The sequence below is a fragment of the Nelumbo lutea genome, chromosome 1 (genome assembly GCF_056320005.1).
Source record: "Nelumbo lutea isolate HS-2025 chromosome 1, American lotus-T2T, whole genome shotgun sequence".
NCBI lineage: Eukaryota > Viridiplantae > Streptophyta > Magnoliopsida > Proteales > Nelumbonaceae > Nelumbo > Nelumbo lutea.
The window spans coordinates 82,092,120-82,105,944 of NC_142684.1; the positions used below are offsets into that span (position 1 = coordinate 82,092,120).

At 37.8% G+C, this 13,825-nt stretch overlaps 1 protein-coding gene across 1 annotated transcript; it reads left to right on the top strand.

Moving 5' to 3' along the window:
• Window positions 1–11,270: 11,270 nt before the first annotated feature.
• Window positions 11,271–13,079, top strand: LHCB3 (light-harvesting chlorophyll B-binding protein 3). Its single transcript, XM_088965166.1, has 3 exons — window positions 11,271–11,899; window positions 12,121–12,282; window positions 12,457–13,079. Exons 1-3 carry the CDS (start codon window positions 11,765–11,767, stop codon window positions 12,964–12,966), a joined length of 807 nt encoding a protein of 268 aa, XP_088821292.1. The 5' UTR covers window positions 11,271–11,764; the 3' UTR covers window positions 12,967–13,079.
• The last annotated feature ends 746 nt before the right edge of the window (window positions 13,080–13,825 follow it).

The window sequence follows — 13,825 nt, forward strand, 5'->3', positions numbered from 1 at the left end:
GATCCCGAATTTCCTGCAAAGATGTTTCCCAAATGTACAATTTGATTCCCATGCTTTTACAGTGTGCACAGGAGCTACCATCGCAAAAAAAAAAAAAAAAAAAAAAAAAAAAAAAAAAAGTCTGAATTGTCCTAAGTTATTCATCGGAAGTCAACTGCACAAGTAAATTTCAATTCCTATTCTTTTTTTTTTTTTTTTCTTCTCCAGGGACTATACAACGGGGATAGCCCAATCCAACCCAGGTACAGACGGGATTCGGTCCAAATCTTTCTATTCTAAAGAGTAAAACTTGCATTTAACTCTTTCCATGTCTTTTTAAGCTTTAGGTGGGTGAGAGCCATATGCTCATACTTGTATCCACCTACCAGCGGGTTGGGATGAGCTGAAGACAAGTTACAATGTGCGGGATGGGCACCCAATCGCCTTGTAACACGTATTAATTTTCTAGTTCATTTAAAAATAATGGGAGAAATGCTAAACTCTATATTACATTTGGTATCATTGTTGTTTCTTAACTCGAAACGTTTTAGTTTGATTAATACAAATTGATGAAAAATATGAATAATCACATTCACAAGAGTTATTTCAATCACAAAAAATAAATGTGCGGGATTAATTATTGATGTTTATAATTGAAAGATCAACTATGATGTCTTAGGGAAAAGCAGCAGTTTATATTGATCAAAATAATTCAAACTTTTTACGTAGAAAAACTATTTCTGCATAAATCAACCCAAACGTTTCGAGTCAAGCCCAGATCCGAGAGTTCAATTCACTCCACTCCATGCCAGATGCCACATATATCCGGTTTTGATCATTTGGAACAATCCAATTCTTAAACAAGAAGAACCATAAGGACCACAACAGCCTTATTAGTTTGTTTTGGGGGGAAAAAAATTTTAAACCTCTCGTGATGATTTTGATAAATACTAAATCACCCCCTTTCTTTTTCAAAAAGGACCAATGCCTCCCTTGTTAAAGTTATGTCTAATGGAATCATCAAAAATCTTTTTTTACCCTTGCTAATTCTTTCTAAACAGTGAATCTCCCTCGTCAGAAAAGCGACTTATACGCTTCATAATTAATTCCACCAAAATATTTTCATTTATTTCATATTATCCTTTTTTTGGGGGGATAATAGTCTTATATACTTGACTGAGATAGATAAAAAAAAAAAAAATCAAATGCTTTGTTAAAAAAACTTATCGTCGCATGACCATCACAAATTCACATCTGCGCCCTAGTACATCCCAACCATGTATTAAGAGAATATCCCAATGGCAACTGTGGAAGATGCTTCCAATACATATTTGGGGGCACTTGTGGGACACCCTCTGTGGGGTGCAGATCTGAATTCGATCATCACTGCCCACACTATTTATGTCTCGACGGGAAAAAGAAAAATATGGATATATGATGTTGCCAAAGGGACCATAAAAAGGGCAAAATTTCTTTTTTGGATTTCTAAAAAGCAACAGCCATATGAAATATCACATGCAAAGGAATCTTGACAAATCAATAATGGAGTGAAGGTATTTCAATAACTCATACGAATGCAATTCTATTGTTCGGTTGCACCGTGGTATAGGGATTGGTCTACACCACAAGGTAAAAATATCATCAACGGTTATTTTTTATGGACAGTCCATTGCTATCGTAGACATTTACTCCAATTTATTCTATACTTTTTGCACTACTCTATTGTGTTTCTTTCGATACTTCGCACTATTCTCAACAGATTACCATTGCATTTAGGTTCATCAATATGAAACCCGTGTCTACTACCTCTCTATCTCATGTCAGGCACTATTGCTACTTCGAACACCACTGCATCATTGGGCCATCAAATGTAAGCATGGTTTCCAAAACTAGACTGGTCAGACCGGAAAATCGAGAACCGGTCAAGTGATTGGTTTCGTTTTTCCACAAAAAACGTTGATTTGGTCAACAAACCGCTAACCCGAGTGGTTGAACCATTCGAACCGTTCAACAATTTTGACAGTTTTTATTTTTTAATTTTTTGGACCGTTCGACCTGGGAACCGGACCCCTAACTAGTTCGTTATTTGGGTCGATTTTAAAAACCTTGGATGTAAGTAATTCATCTCTATTTTCCACTGTTATTTTGTTTTTTTTTTTTGTGCAATATTTCCCTCTTACCATTTGGTTTCATTGGTCATTACAAGGCTTGCTATTGCTAATCCGTTGCTAGGTAGAAGCTCGCCATTGTTCACCATTTCCCGTCGTTAAGGATGTAAATGTAGAGGTGTGGTGTGATTCAATTCACACATTTTTGCTCACTGTGTAGAACAACTACCTATGATGTCGATGAAAACACTCCACCCAATTTCTCATCTATCCTATAGAACACTCCTTAAATTTTTTTGTGAAAAATCAACCCCTATTTTTTAGTTCCCACCATTAATTTTCATTATCACCATTGTCAACAAGAGTTTCACCACAAAAATCAAAGGCTTCGTTTACCCCGCCAATATTCAACCAAACCAGATCCAATACTATCACAATGAAGGAGCTTTGATAAATAAAATATCCAATTTAAAATACCAGTAGCAGATCAGGGAAATGGAAGAATAAGCTTAGTGTCTTGATATCACCTCAAATTTAGACCATAACAACAGAAAAACAGAGCCAATAATCATTAATGGTGGCGAACGAAGGTTTTTGTATAGAAAATTTTAAACCAGATGAATTCAATAAACAAGAAAGCAGATCTAACAAAGCATGTGGGATTACATCCACCTGATTAATCCTGATTTGATAGGCCACCCACTTTTGAACTGGCGTTATTTGATTCACTGTTCAGAGTCAGCGGTACATGTGTGTAGTAGGGTTCTCACTTTTGGGAATCAGGTTGGCCTGAGAATAACCCACAACCATTTTCTTGGCAGAATTGTAGATTTTTTTGGTATCATATCTTTCCATTCTTCCCTAGCCGGGGTTTCACCAATAACAATTAAGGATTCTAACACATGAAAAAATGGAAAGTATAAATTGCTCAAACCTCTCCTAAAGTTTTTTTTTATTATTATTATTTTCGGTAATAAAACCTTTCCTAAAGTTTGGTGATAACAATCACATATCACCTCTCCTATGTAACACATTTGTAAGTAGACTCCCTTTATTAAAATCCTCTAAGCATGAAAATGTTTAAAATATAGTTACTATTGAGGTTGGTTAATATAGATGATAAATTGGGTCGTGGCACCCACAGCCATATATATATTCTATATATAATATATTAATATATAATTTTATTTTCAATTTTATTATATTATTCATTTTATTATTGCATATATAAATAATTGTATACATTAAAATTCATAAAATAAAATTTTAAGATCTTTTATTTTTTAATTTTTGTCTATTTTTCTAATTTATGTGAAAATTTTTATTACTTTTTTAAATTTTTAAAAAACATGGCTTGGTCCGACCCAGCCCAAGACTCAGCTAGTGGACCAGCCTGTCCTGTGCGGGCTCAAGCCGTGGATCATGCTGGGCCAACCCCCCAAAGTATCCCAAGGGAGGGAAATACAGCCCAACTCAACTTGGGGGCTGGCATGGCACGACTCGCATTTTGCACAAGTCGCATACGGGCTGTATTATGCTAGCCTAACATGGCCTGATTTACACCTCTAGCTAGTTTTAAAAAATTGACCCAAAAACAAAACTGCTTTAACTACCAATTTTTGAGTTAAATGGTTCAAACGTCTAGTCTGAACCCCAACCAAACTGTTCTGGGGTTCAAAGTTAAATGGTACAGTTTGATTTTCATAACCTTGGTTTAAAGTTGCAACTTTACATTTAAGAGATTGATACCATATGAAGGGCGATTTTGAAAAGTAGATCAATTTCAAAAAAGAAATTAAAAGGATTTTGATGAAGTAAGATTTGGCCCAACCTCTCTATTATGTGACACATGGCAGGAACAACAGCTCGGCAAAAGGGGCCAAGCATAGGTGGGAAGGGGACACACTTCGCCGAACTGACCCACCTTGCAACAGCTTGGGATACACTTCGCCGAACTGACCCACCTTGCAACAGCTCGGGATACACTTCGCCGAACTGACCCACCTCGCAACAGCTCGGTATACACTTCGCCGAACTGACCCACCTTGTAACAGCTCGGGATACACTCCGCCGAACTGACCCACCTTGTAACAGCTCGGGATACACTTCGCCGAACTGACCCACCTTGCAACAGCTCGGTATACACTTCACCGAACTAACCCACCTTGTAACAGCTCGGGATACACTCTACCGAACTGACCCACCTTGTAACAGCTCGGGATACACTTTGCCGAACTGACCTGCCCTATCGATACCTCCGAGCTCAAGACCGCCTCGCTCAGCACTTCGCATCACCTTCTGGGCACCAAAACCAAACTAGTCGTACCATGCCTGACACTAGGGAAGTCCGTGCCCGAGGGCGCCACGCCTGACTGACTTGGGATCTGACGTTTGGCGGCAGCACTCTAAACGGCCACCTACCACCGCCACTGACACCGCCATCTCCAGTTAGAAAGACGGTTATGCAGTGACGGTTCTGTCTCAGCAGAAAGGATGACGGCCGAATTGACAAGCACAAGGGTAATCATACCCGAACTGACAAGGGCCTCGGGACGAGTGCACGAAGTGACTATAAGAGCCCCCTGCCCCCCGACAATGGAGGTATGCAAACTTTGCGTCATCTGGTATTACCTTGCTTTTGAAGGGTTCTAACTTAAGCTTCGGAGCCTCTACACCGGGTTCCCCCCGGAGCTTTCCCATCTCCTCCGTTTCAGGTTCCCTACTACCCCATTCGGAAGTAAGGCAGCGAACAGCTAAGACCGGTCGGATCGCGCTCCATCACATTTGAAGTAGCCATTGATATAAAAAGAGAAAATGTGAAAACATATACATTTTAGTAAAAAAAATTAACTGTATAAATATTTTGGACATCTTGATACCGAGATATATATATATATAGAGAGAGAGAGAGAGGAAGGAAGTACTTGAGGTCTAGGAGAGCTGATAGCTTATTGCAATTATAAGGAAAGGTTTGAGCAATTTATTCTAAAGGAAGAGAGCGAAGTGAGTGATTTATCACGTGCTTATTTTATCCATCCCACGTACATCGCGTGATAGAAAGAGAATCTTGGAACCCTGACCCAACCCTATTTTTTATTTTTCTTTGGTATTACATTTTTCTTCTTTTTTTAAATTAAAGAGTCAAAGACGAGACAAACTCCTCGTTGGAACTGGGAACTGGGAACTGGGAATGATATTATAAAGTAGCAGGGGAGGTGGTCGGTAAGTAGTCGGCTCGTCCCGCGTAACCCCGTTGGTTTTTGTATGGAGTAGTAGCTAGATGGAAGAAAACTAATCAAGAAGATGACGAGTCCATCTGGTTCAATGGTGAAGTGGCAGCAGCTGGTGGATGAGAAATCAGACGACAGTTGGGTGCTGGACGTCTCAAACAAACTCACCTTCGGCTTTACTCCTCCCACCATCGCCTTTGTCCTAGTGTCTGTCGTTGTTTGCATATTCATCATGGCAACAACAAGGCGGCAGCCAAGCCCAAGCGAGGTGGGAGTTGGGCGAAAGCCGTCTACGATGGTGACGAAGCACTGGCTGGAGCTCAAGCTTTGGAAGCATCGGAAATCGCACCTTCTCACTCACTCGCATATCTTCCGTTCCCGCCTCTTGAATAGCATTTTGGGTTTTCGGAAGTGACCAATAATATTATTATAGTATTCTACGTGTAAACCTCCTTTGTTGCCTCCGAATTTCCTTTCTCTCTCTCTCTCCATGTTCTTGCTTTTCAATAGTCGTAGAGAACTCATCAAGACAAGACAAGCACTTTCAGAGACGAGCCGGAGAGCTGTGTATGTGAAGTTCGGGTTATCTGAATGGCTCTAAAAGATTCCTAACAAGGAACTACATTTATATATCTTGGCCTGTAAATAGATCTGCATCAAAGCATCTATGCATTTGTGAGAGAGAGAGAGAGAGAGTGGTGACGCCATTGTTATTAATTAGTTATAAATCAAAATGGGGTATTAGAACACTAGCTAGGCAAATTTAAATTATGAGCTAATTCTTATATATAAATTCCTTACTTCTTATAATTATTTTACTATATACCATTATTTTCATTCCGTACATGAATCTCAATACACGTAAAGATAACCTATACCGATTTTAATCCATCAAAGTAATCAACTGATCAGTTAGTTCGGTTGTTGAGGTTGGACCTTTGGCTGAGTTTGGAAGGAGTATAAATGTAAATATGTAGAATGTAAACCTTATATTTTGTATTATTTTATATGTATTTACGCTCTACATATTTACATTTATATTCTTTCTAAAGTGGGACTTTATGATTATAAATTTTAATTTGTTGATATAATAAATTTTAATCGCATTGCAACAACATATGAGGAACATATTTTGTGAAATGAGATTTCAGCTGCATGCCAAATCTTGTGGCGAATCTCTTGATTTGATGATTTCTCTATAACGGATTTTCGACCCACTCTGTATCCGTCGTAAATTGCAACCACACGTTATATCACTGTCATAAATATTAGCAACAAATGATTAATGATCGATCTTTACAAAAGAATAACATACTCTTATTAATTAAGAGTGAAGCTTGGTTTTCTAATCACCCACCTCATTCACCAGATGATTCAGACCTTGCTAATTAAGGTTGTATTTTATTTTAAAGATTTAAGATTGTATTTGATATCATTACAATTTCTGTTTTGGGGTTGATCAATAGAAAATAATGAAAAATATGAATTGTCATGTTGCATGTGGTGATTGCTGATTTATGTAACATCAAATTTCATGTTTTGAATAACAACCAACAATTTGTATTGATCAATGATGTGACATGACAATTCATATCAATTTCTAATTATTATATTGTTTACTATTGCAATTTCTACTTACAACATTTTAGGCTGGTCAATATAATATTTTTAAAATTTATCTTGTCACATCACACAAAATTACCACTTCCACTAAATAAGCATCAATAGGGATGCAAATGAATCAATCTAATTGGAATCAAAATATATCTAAATTAGATATAAAGAAAATATAATAAATTAAATAAAAAATAAAAAATTAAAGTATTATTTCAATTGTTTTCATCATATATATACATGTTTCTTATAAAAAAATAATAATATAAAAATTTACAAAAATGCAATATAAATAATATATTTATATCAGATTGGGTCCTTCCGAATTGGATAAAGGTGATTCAATTATCTGATCCGATCTGAAAATCCGAAATAGGATACCTGAATCTAACAAAGTTCAGACTTCAGACCGAATGAGATCACGATGTGATCCATTAGCACCCCTAAATATATGCATTGGATTAAGTGTTGACATTTATAGTAGAAAAATCAAATTTGGCTTAAGAAACATCAATGGTACCAAATATTGTATTTATAACTCAAATCATTTGTGGTAGAAAAAAATATATTTTCTTAAAATCTCTATTTATTAACCTAAAATATTGCAAGTAGAAGTGGCAATGGCACCAAACACAACCTAGGGGCATTAGAAACGTAAATTGACTAGTGATTGGGATGGCCATTTTCAGCCCGGCCTAGGCTATATAGGTGTAAATCGAGCCATGTCACCCATAGCCCAGCATGACGAAACGTGGGTCGTACTGGGCCTGGGATATTGTATACATCAAAATTAATATAAAATAATTTTTTTTTAATTTTGTCTATTGTGTTAATTTACTTTAAATTTTTATTATTTTTTTTCATTTTTTTAAGAAACATATTTCTCATGGCTTGGCCGATCCACAACCCGGCCTGGCCTAAGGCTTGATTTGTAGCACGACATGGGCCCACATGGGCTTGGACCATGGGCCGTGCTAGGGCGACTCCCAAAAATTCCCAAAGGGAAGAAAGCACGGCCCAATTCGGCCCATGGACCAGCATGACACAACCCACCAAAAATATGAGCCACCCATGAATCATGCCGTACCGGCCCAGCATGGCCCTATTTACACCTCTATGCTAAGCCTAGCCCGGATTTGGCGTATGATCAATTGATTAGCCCTAACTTTACTAGTCGCAAATGGCCTCAATTTGCCTGGTGAGAAAGGAAAATAAAACCATGGAGCAGATTTATAAACCACTAGACTACTGACTTTCAGTTTCAGGTGTTTACTTTTTAGCTGCAAATGTTTTTCCAGGGAAATGGAATGACAGAAATAGATTAATTTTGTTCTTTCTATAAAATAATTCTTTTACAGGAAAAATCTACTGTTAGTTTCCTAACGGAAGTAGAGCAAAGCAAAAAAAAAAAAAAATGCCGGACACAGATCTCGAATCAGGACCGACCATTGAGTCTTGGTACGAATGAAAGAACAAAAGAAAAAGAAAGTACAAATTACCAGATGTATAGATAAAAAACAGACTTCTCGTGGGCTAAACGCTGAACGATTAAAATTGAATATAATTAAGTAGACACAGACCTCGCTGAAGTGGGAATGCTACAGTTTACGGTGTGTAAAAGGAATGCTACCTGTGAAACCCACACCACACCAATGGGAATCACCTATTTTTTACGCATGTTTTGTTTGATTCAATCAGGTATCAGAATTAGAATCTGTTATTAAATAAATAATATCTTTGTTTTTTACTATTAATATATTATATGTTATTATGGTATTATTATTTTATGAATATTTACTAATATTTTGTTATTATTTCAATTATTCATATACTCTTATATTATTATTATTATTATCTTACTATTAGTTTCATAATATTTTATTGTTTAATTATTAATGTCTTATTATCATTATTTATATTAATTTAATTATTTTCTAGCAATATTTATTTATTATTTATTATTATTAAATTTAATAACTAATATCATTGTTTGTTATTATTAATTTATTAATATTTTATTATAGTACTATTGTTTTGTTACTATTTTGCTAATATTTTTTAATAATTTAGTAATATTTTAATATTTTATTATTAATATATTATTTTTTTTATTATTAGGATAAATCTCTTAAACTACCCCTACTATTCACAAAATTTCTAAATTGTGCCCTTACTCTTTACCTATTGTCTTAAGCTACCCTTAAGTTTTTTAACAATTGACACACCGGTAAATACTAACAAAAAAAATGAAATATCTAATTTTTTCATCACTGTTCATCAAATTTTCAAAATAAAACCCAACTGGTGCACAAATAAACCCAAAATCATATCATGGGGGCGACAATATTTACGGAACAAAAGTGGACTCCCTTTGCTGTGGACTTCATGCATCTCCCCGATTGGAGGATAAAATCAATGTTCAGACGACCGCACAACTGCAAGAACGCAGAGCTAGAACTGAAAGTGAGGAAAGTGATGATCAAGCATAAGATCTGGTTCATTCTCGCCAGAATAGAGCCAAAACATGTACTTTCTAAACTGGTTGGCAATAAACCTTCGTCTGTTCAAGAGTAACAGGCCTGGCCATTAAGTCTGGACAAAGGATACCGAAGTACGGTTTGGTTCACAGAAGTAGAATATATGAATCCAAGGTGGTTTCAAGGTTTGGTTCGCGGATTCAATCTCCAAGTCTCACTTCACGATGGGGATACCACGTCTTAGATAATCAACGATGTATAGCAGCGATGTACGACTGACAACGAAGTAGCTATGGAAGCCTGGGAGAATACAAACATTTGCAGAGATCCAATAGCCACTTTCTTGTTCACGGTGCTTTGTTTAAATGCTGCCATTGGGTTCTACACCGTGCCATCTCATGTGGTGCTGGCCTTGTGGGGTTGTATGCTTTGATGCAACCAAAGTTCAGGAGTAAGCTGCCCTGTCTAGCACTCTATCCTTCCCCGACCCTCATTCAGAACCCAAAATGGTGTGTGATTTAATTTCTTATCATAGTACCCTGCATTTTTTCAAATGGAATCCTCCACCAATTCACGGTGATACAAAAGAACAATGGCACTCCTTGCATCTCTAAATTATGTTGCCTTGTTTTGTTTTGCAACAGAATTTATTCGAGGCTTGATCTAAAGGTGGAGATGATGGCTTCATTGTTCTTAGTGAGATTGAACCAGATTCACAGGATAAAGCCAAAACATGTACTTTCTGAGCTAGTTGGCAGAAGACAAATCTTGTAAAGGCATTCTTGCTCTACTTCTTGCCCTCGCTCCTTGCTAGACATGGCCAACCTTCAAACATGATGGACAAGGGTCCTTGAATCCGTCCGATTTGTTGTGGTGAATGGGTGGGTATTGATCAGTATAGTGTGATCACCAAACTTTTGTTGTTCGTAAGTTGTAGTGGTCGCCGTTACTTGCGACAACGATACCAAAATCACTGCCACCGCTGCAACTTTTGACAACGGTGGTGAATAATAAGGGTATTTTAGGAATTTTAAAATAATTATCACTCATGTGATGTTACATGTGAACGAAGTGTGACGGAAAGTTAACGGAAATTGAGGTTTTAGACAATTCTTAAAAAACTTAAGGGTACTTTAAGAAGTATGTAAACAGTAAGAGTTTAGTTTGTCAATTTCGTGAACAGCAGGAATAGTTTAAGAGATTTACACTTATTTTTAACTTATTGTTAATTTAATAAGATTTTATATTTTTATTAATATTAGGATTTGGGGGATTTTTGTCATGAGTTATTTAGGCCCCATTTGGTTGTGAGAATAGGGTGTCTAGAAACTAGACACTTATTCCTAGAAACCAAACAGACAGACTTTGGAATGCGGAGGGGATGGCCATTTGGAATCTCATTCCTACCAAACAAGCAGTAGGGATCGGAATGGGCTATTCCAATTCCAATTCCAGACACTTATTCCTAAAAACCAAACAGACCCTTAATTTAGATTTATTCTATCCAAACTGATCCATTGACACATGTATAAATCTTACGGGATATTGGTTGAGTCTGACCCAATCCAATATAAATCTATTACAGATGGATGGACCAGATCCTTTCCAAACCAATAAAGACTTGGGACATTAAATCTGAACCGATCCAATTCAACATGTCTTATTGGTCCGTCCATTCCATCCAAATTGATTTTGGACCCAAACCGGTCCATTGACAGCACTAGTCACAAGTTCATATCACACATACATATCATATAGAAGATCAGTACTCCACATGCTAGCATTTGCCTTTTATTTATTTTTTATTTTTATCTATTCGCTGAAAGTTTATTGTGGCACCTCTTGGAGGATCAATCCTCGGAACTCAGTTCGTTAACTCCATCTCTAAAAAAAGGCGATTTCTGTGGTACCAGAAATTTAGTGTCGTCGACCTATTGATCAAACATTCAATTATGGTCAAGGTCATGTTCACGATGGAACAGTTTATCTATGAAGTATGAACCCATTTGCTAGATATTTTAATCACTGTAACTCTGTAAGTTATTAAACAATGACAATTTCTGGTTCTAGAGACAGGACAAAACGTGTGGATAGAAGGATGTGAGTTGGAGATACTTCAAATCCTTCAAAGCCTTGCTATTGGCTGATTGAAACCTCGAAAACCCCCTAACATTCCTAGCCACCCGTTCTGATTCTCCCTCTCTACACAATACATGCTTCTTCCTTCACTCTCTCAGACTGCAATTAAATTCTCAGAGCTATCACAACCCCTCATACAGTCCCATCTGAAATAACTGCTTCCCAGAAACTTTCCGGTCTCTTTCCGGCAACCCATACAACCCGAAAGGTGATAGAGATGGTGGCCACACTCATGGCAGCATCCGCCAGCTCCACCACTGTCCTTAGACCAACCCCGTTCTTGGGTCAGAGAGGATCCAACGCAAACCCACTTAGAAATGTTGTTTCTATGGGAACCGGCAAGTTCACTATGGTAAGGCCGCGTTAGGTAACATTCCAAATGAACGTTTCTGGTTTTGCAGGGAACTCGGGAATATCAGAAACATTCCAGAGGAGTGCTACCAAACCTAAGCTCCCAAGTTTTATTAATGGCTTCCACCTCTTCTGTATATCTTCCTTTTATACCTTCTTGATTTATTGGAGTATTACTAAGCAAAAACTTTTTTCTCCACTTCGGCTTTGTAATTTGAACAGGGGAACGAATTATGGTATGGACCGGACCGTGTTAAGTACCTGGGGCCCTTCTCTGCTCAAACACCTTCGTATCTCACCGGAGAATTTCCCGGAGACTACGGCTGGGACACTGCCGGCTTATCAGCTGACCCAGAGGCCTTCGCTAGGAACAGGGCTCTTGAGGTAATCGGTAATCCATCAGCTTCCATTTACTAGTGCCTAGTGGTCGATTAAATCGAGTTGGATCGAGAGAGAGATGACAGTGTTTTCTGGTTATATTTTCTGGTTATTTGAAATAAATGACAGCTTTATCAGAACAATAATTACAGTAATGGTTTTATGCTTGAAATATGTCAGGTGATCCACGGCCGATGGGCTATGCTGGGCGCGCTCGGGTGCATCACCCCCGAAGTTCTTGAGAAGTGGGTTAGAGTGGACTTCAAGGAACCAGTTTGGTTCAAAGCTGGAGCTCAGATCTTTTCTGAAGGAGGGCTAGACTATCTGGGCAACCCAAACCTCGTCCATGCTCAGAGCATTCTGGCAGTTCTAGGCTTCCAAGTCATCCTTATGGGACTGGTAGAAGGATTCCGCATCAATGGCCTCCCAGGAGTGGGCGAGGGGAACAACCTCTACCCTGGTGGAACCTACTTCGACCCCCTGGGCCTTGCTGATGACCCTGTAACCTTTGCTGAGCTCAAGGTGAAGGAGATCAAGAATGGCCGCCTCGCCATGTTCTCTATGTTCGGATTCTTCGTCCAGGCTATTGTCACCGGCAAGGGCCCTCTCGAGAATCTCTTGGACCACCTTGACAACCCTGTCGCCAACAATGCTTGGGTCTATGCCACCAAATTCGTGCCAGGATCTTAAAATTAATGTACTTGTACCCATAATTTATATTTGTGAAAATGTATTGAATTGGCAAATGTTTCTGTAGATTATCTTAGTACAGTAATAGGATTTGGAGAGTGGAATTTATATCAGCCAGATGGAGTGAATATCCTTTGATAATGCTGGTGTTAATGCTATTCACAATTTTAAAAATTATAAGGAATTAAAGAGTTGAACCAAGGTTAATGGAGAGGAAAATCATAATTTACTCGTTTTCTTTCAGTTCCTAGCAATTAAAAATTATAAAAACAATTGTGTCTTTATTTTCTTCCATTATAGTAACAAACTGAAGTCTTGGAGTCATGGACTGTAAATATCAGATGACTTTGTTTTTTTTTTTTTGTTGAAAAAATATCAGATGGCTGATCCATTACCCTTTTACTTCCCTCGTATGTGTATCATCATTTCTCCTCACAAAGGGAGTGATTACACTTTGAAGCTTATGGTTAATGGACCTAGTGGCCCTGATGCCTCGCTCCATGACTTCATCTTTCCTAACATTGGGTTAAAAGTAGAATGATGGTAAAATGGAATTAGATGGATCAAAATGAGCTGTATTAATCCATTAAATAGTTCCATGAAGCAGTTAGAGACATGGACTATAGCATCTTCCCTGACATTCTTCGTTCCAGATGCTATGAACTGTGTTCACATCAATAACAGAATATACATAAATATTCCCTACCTGCTTGAGGAGAAAATCCATTCGCATGCTTCTTAGCCATTATCCAATTCCTCCAGCACGTAACAAAAATGATAGACATACAACTTGCGTCTCCTTTCCCTCTGCCTCTCCTTTCTCCAACCCAACCACACTCAGACCATAAATACTGGCAGA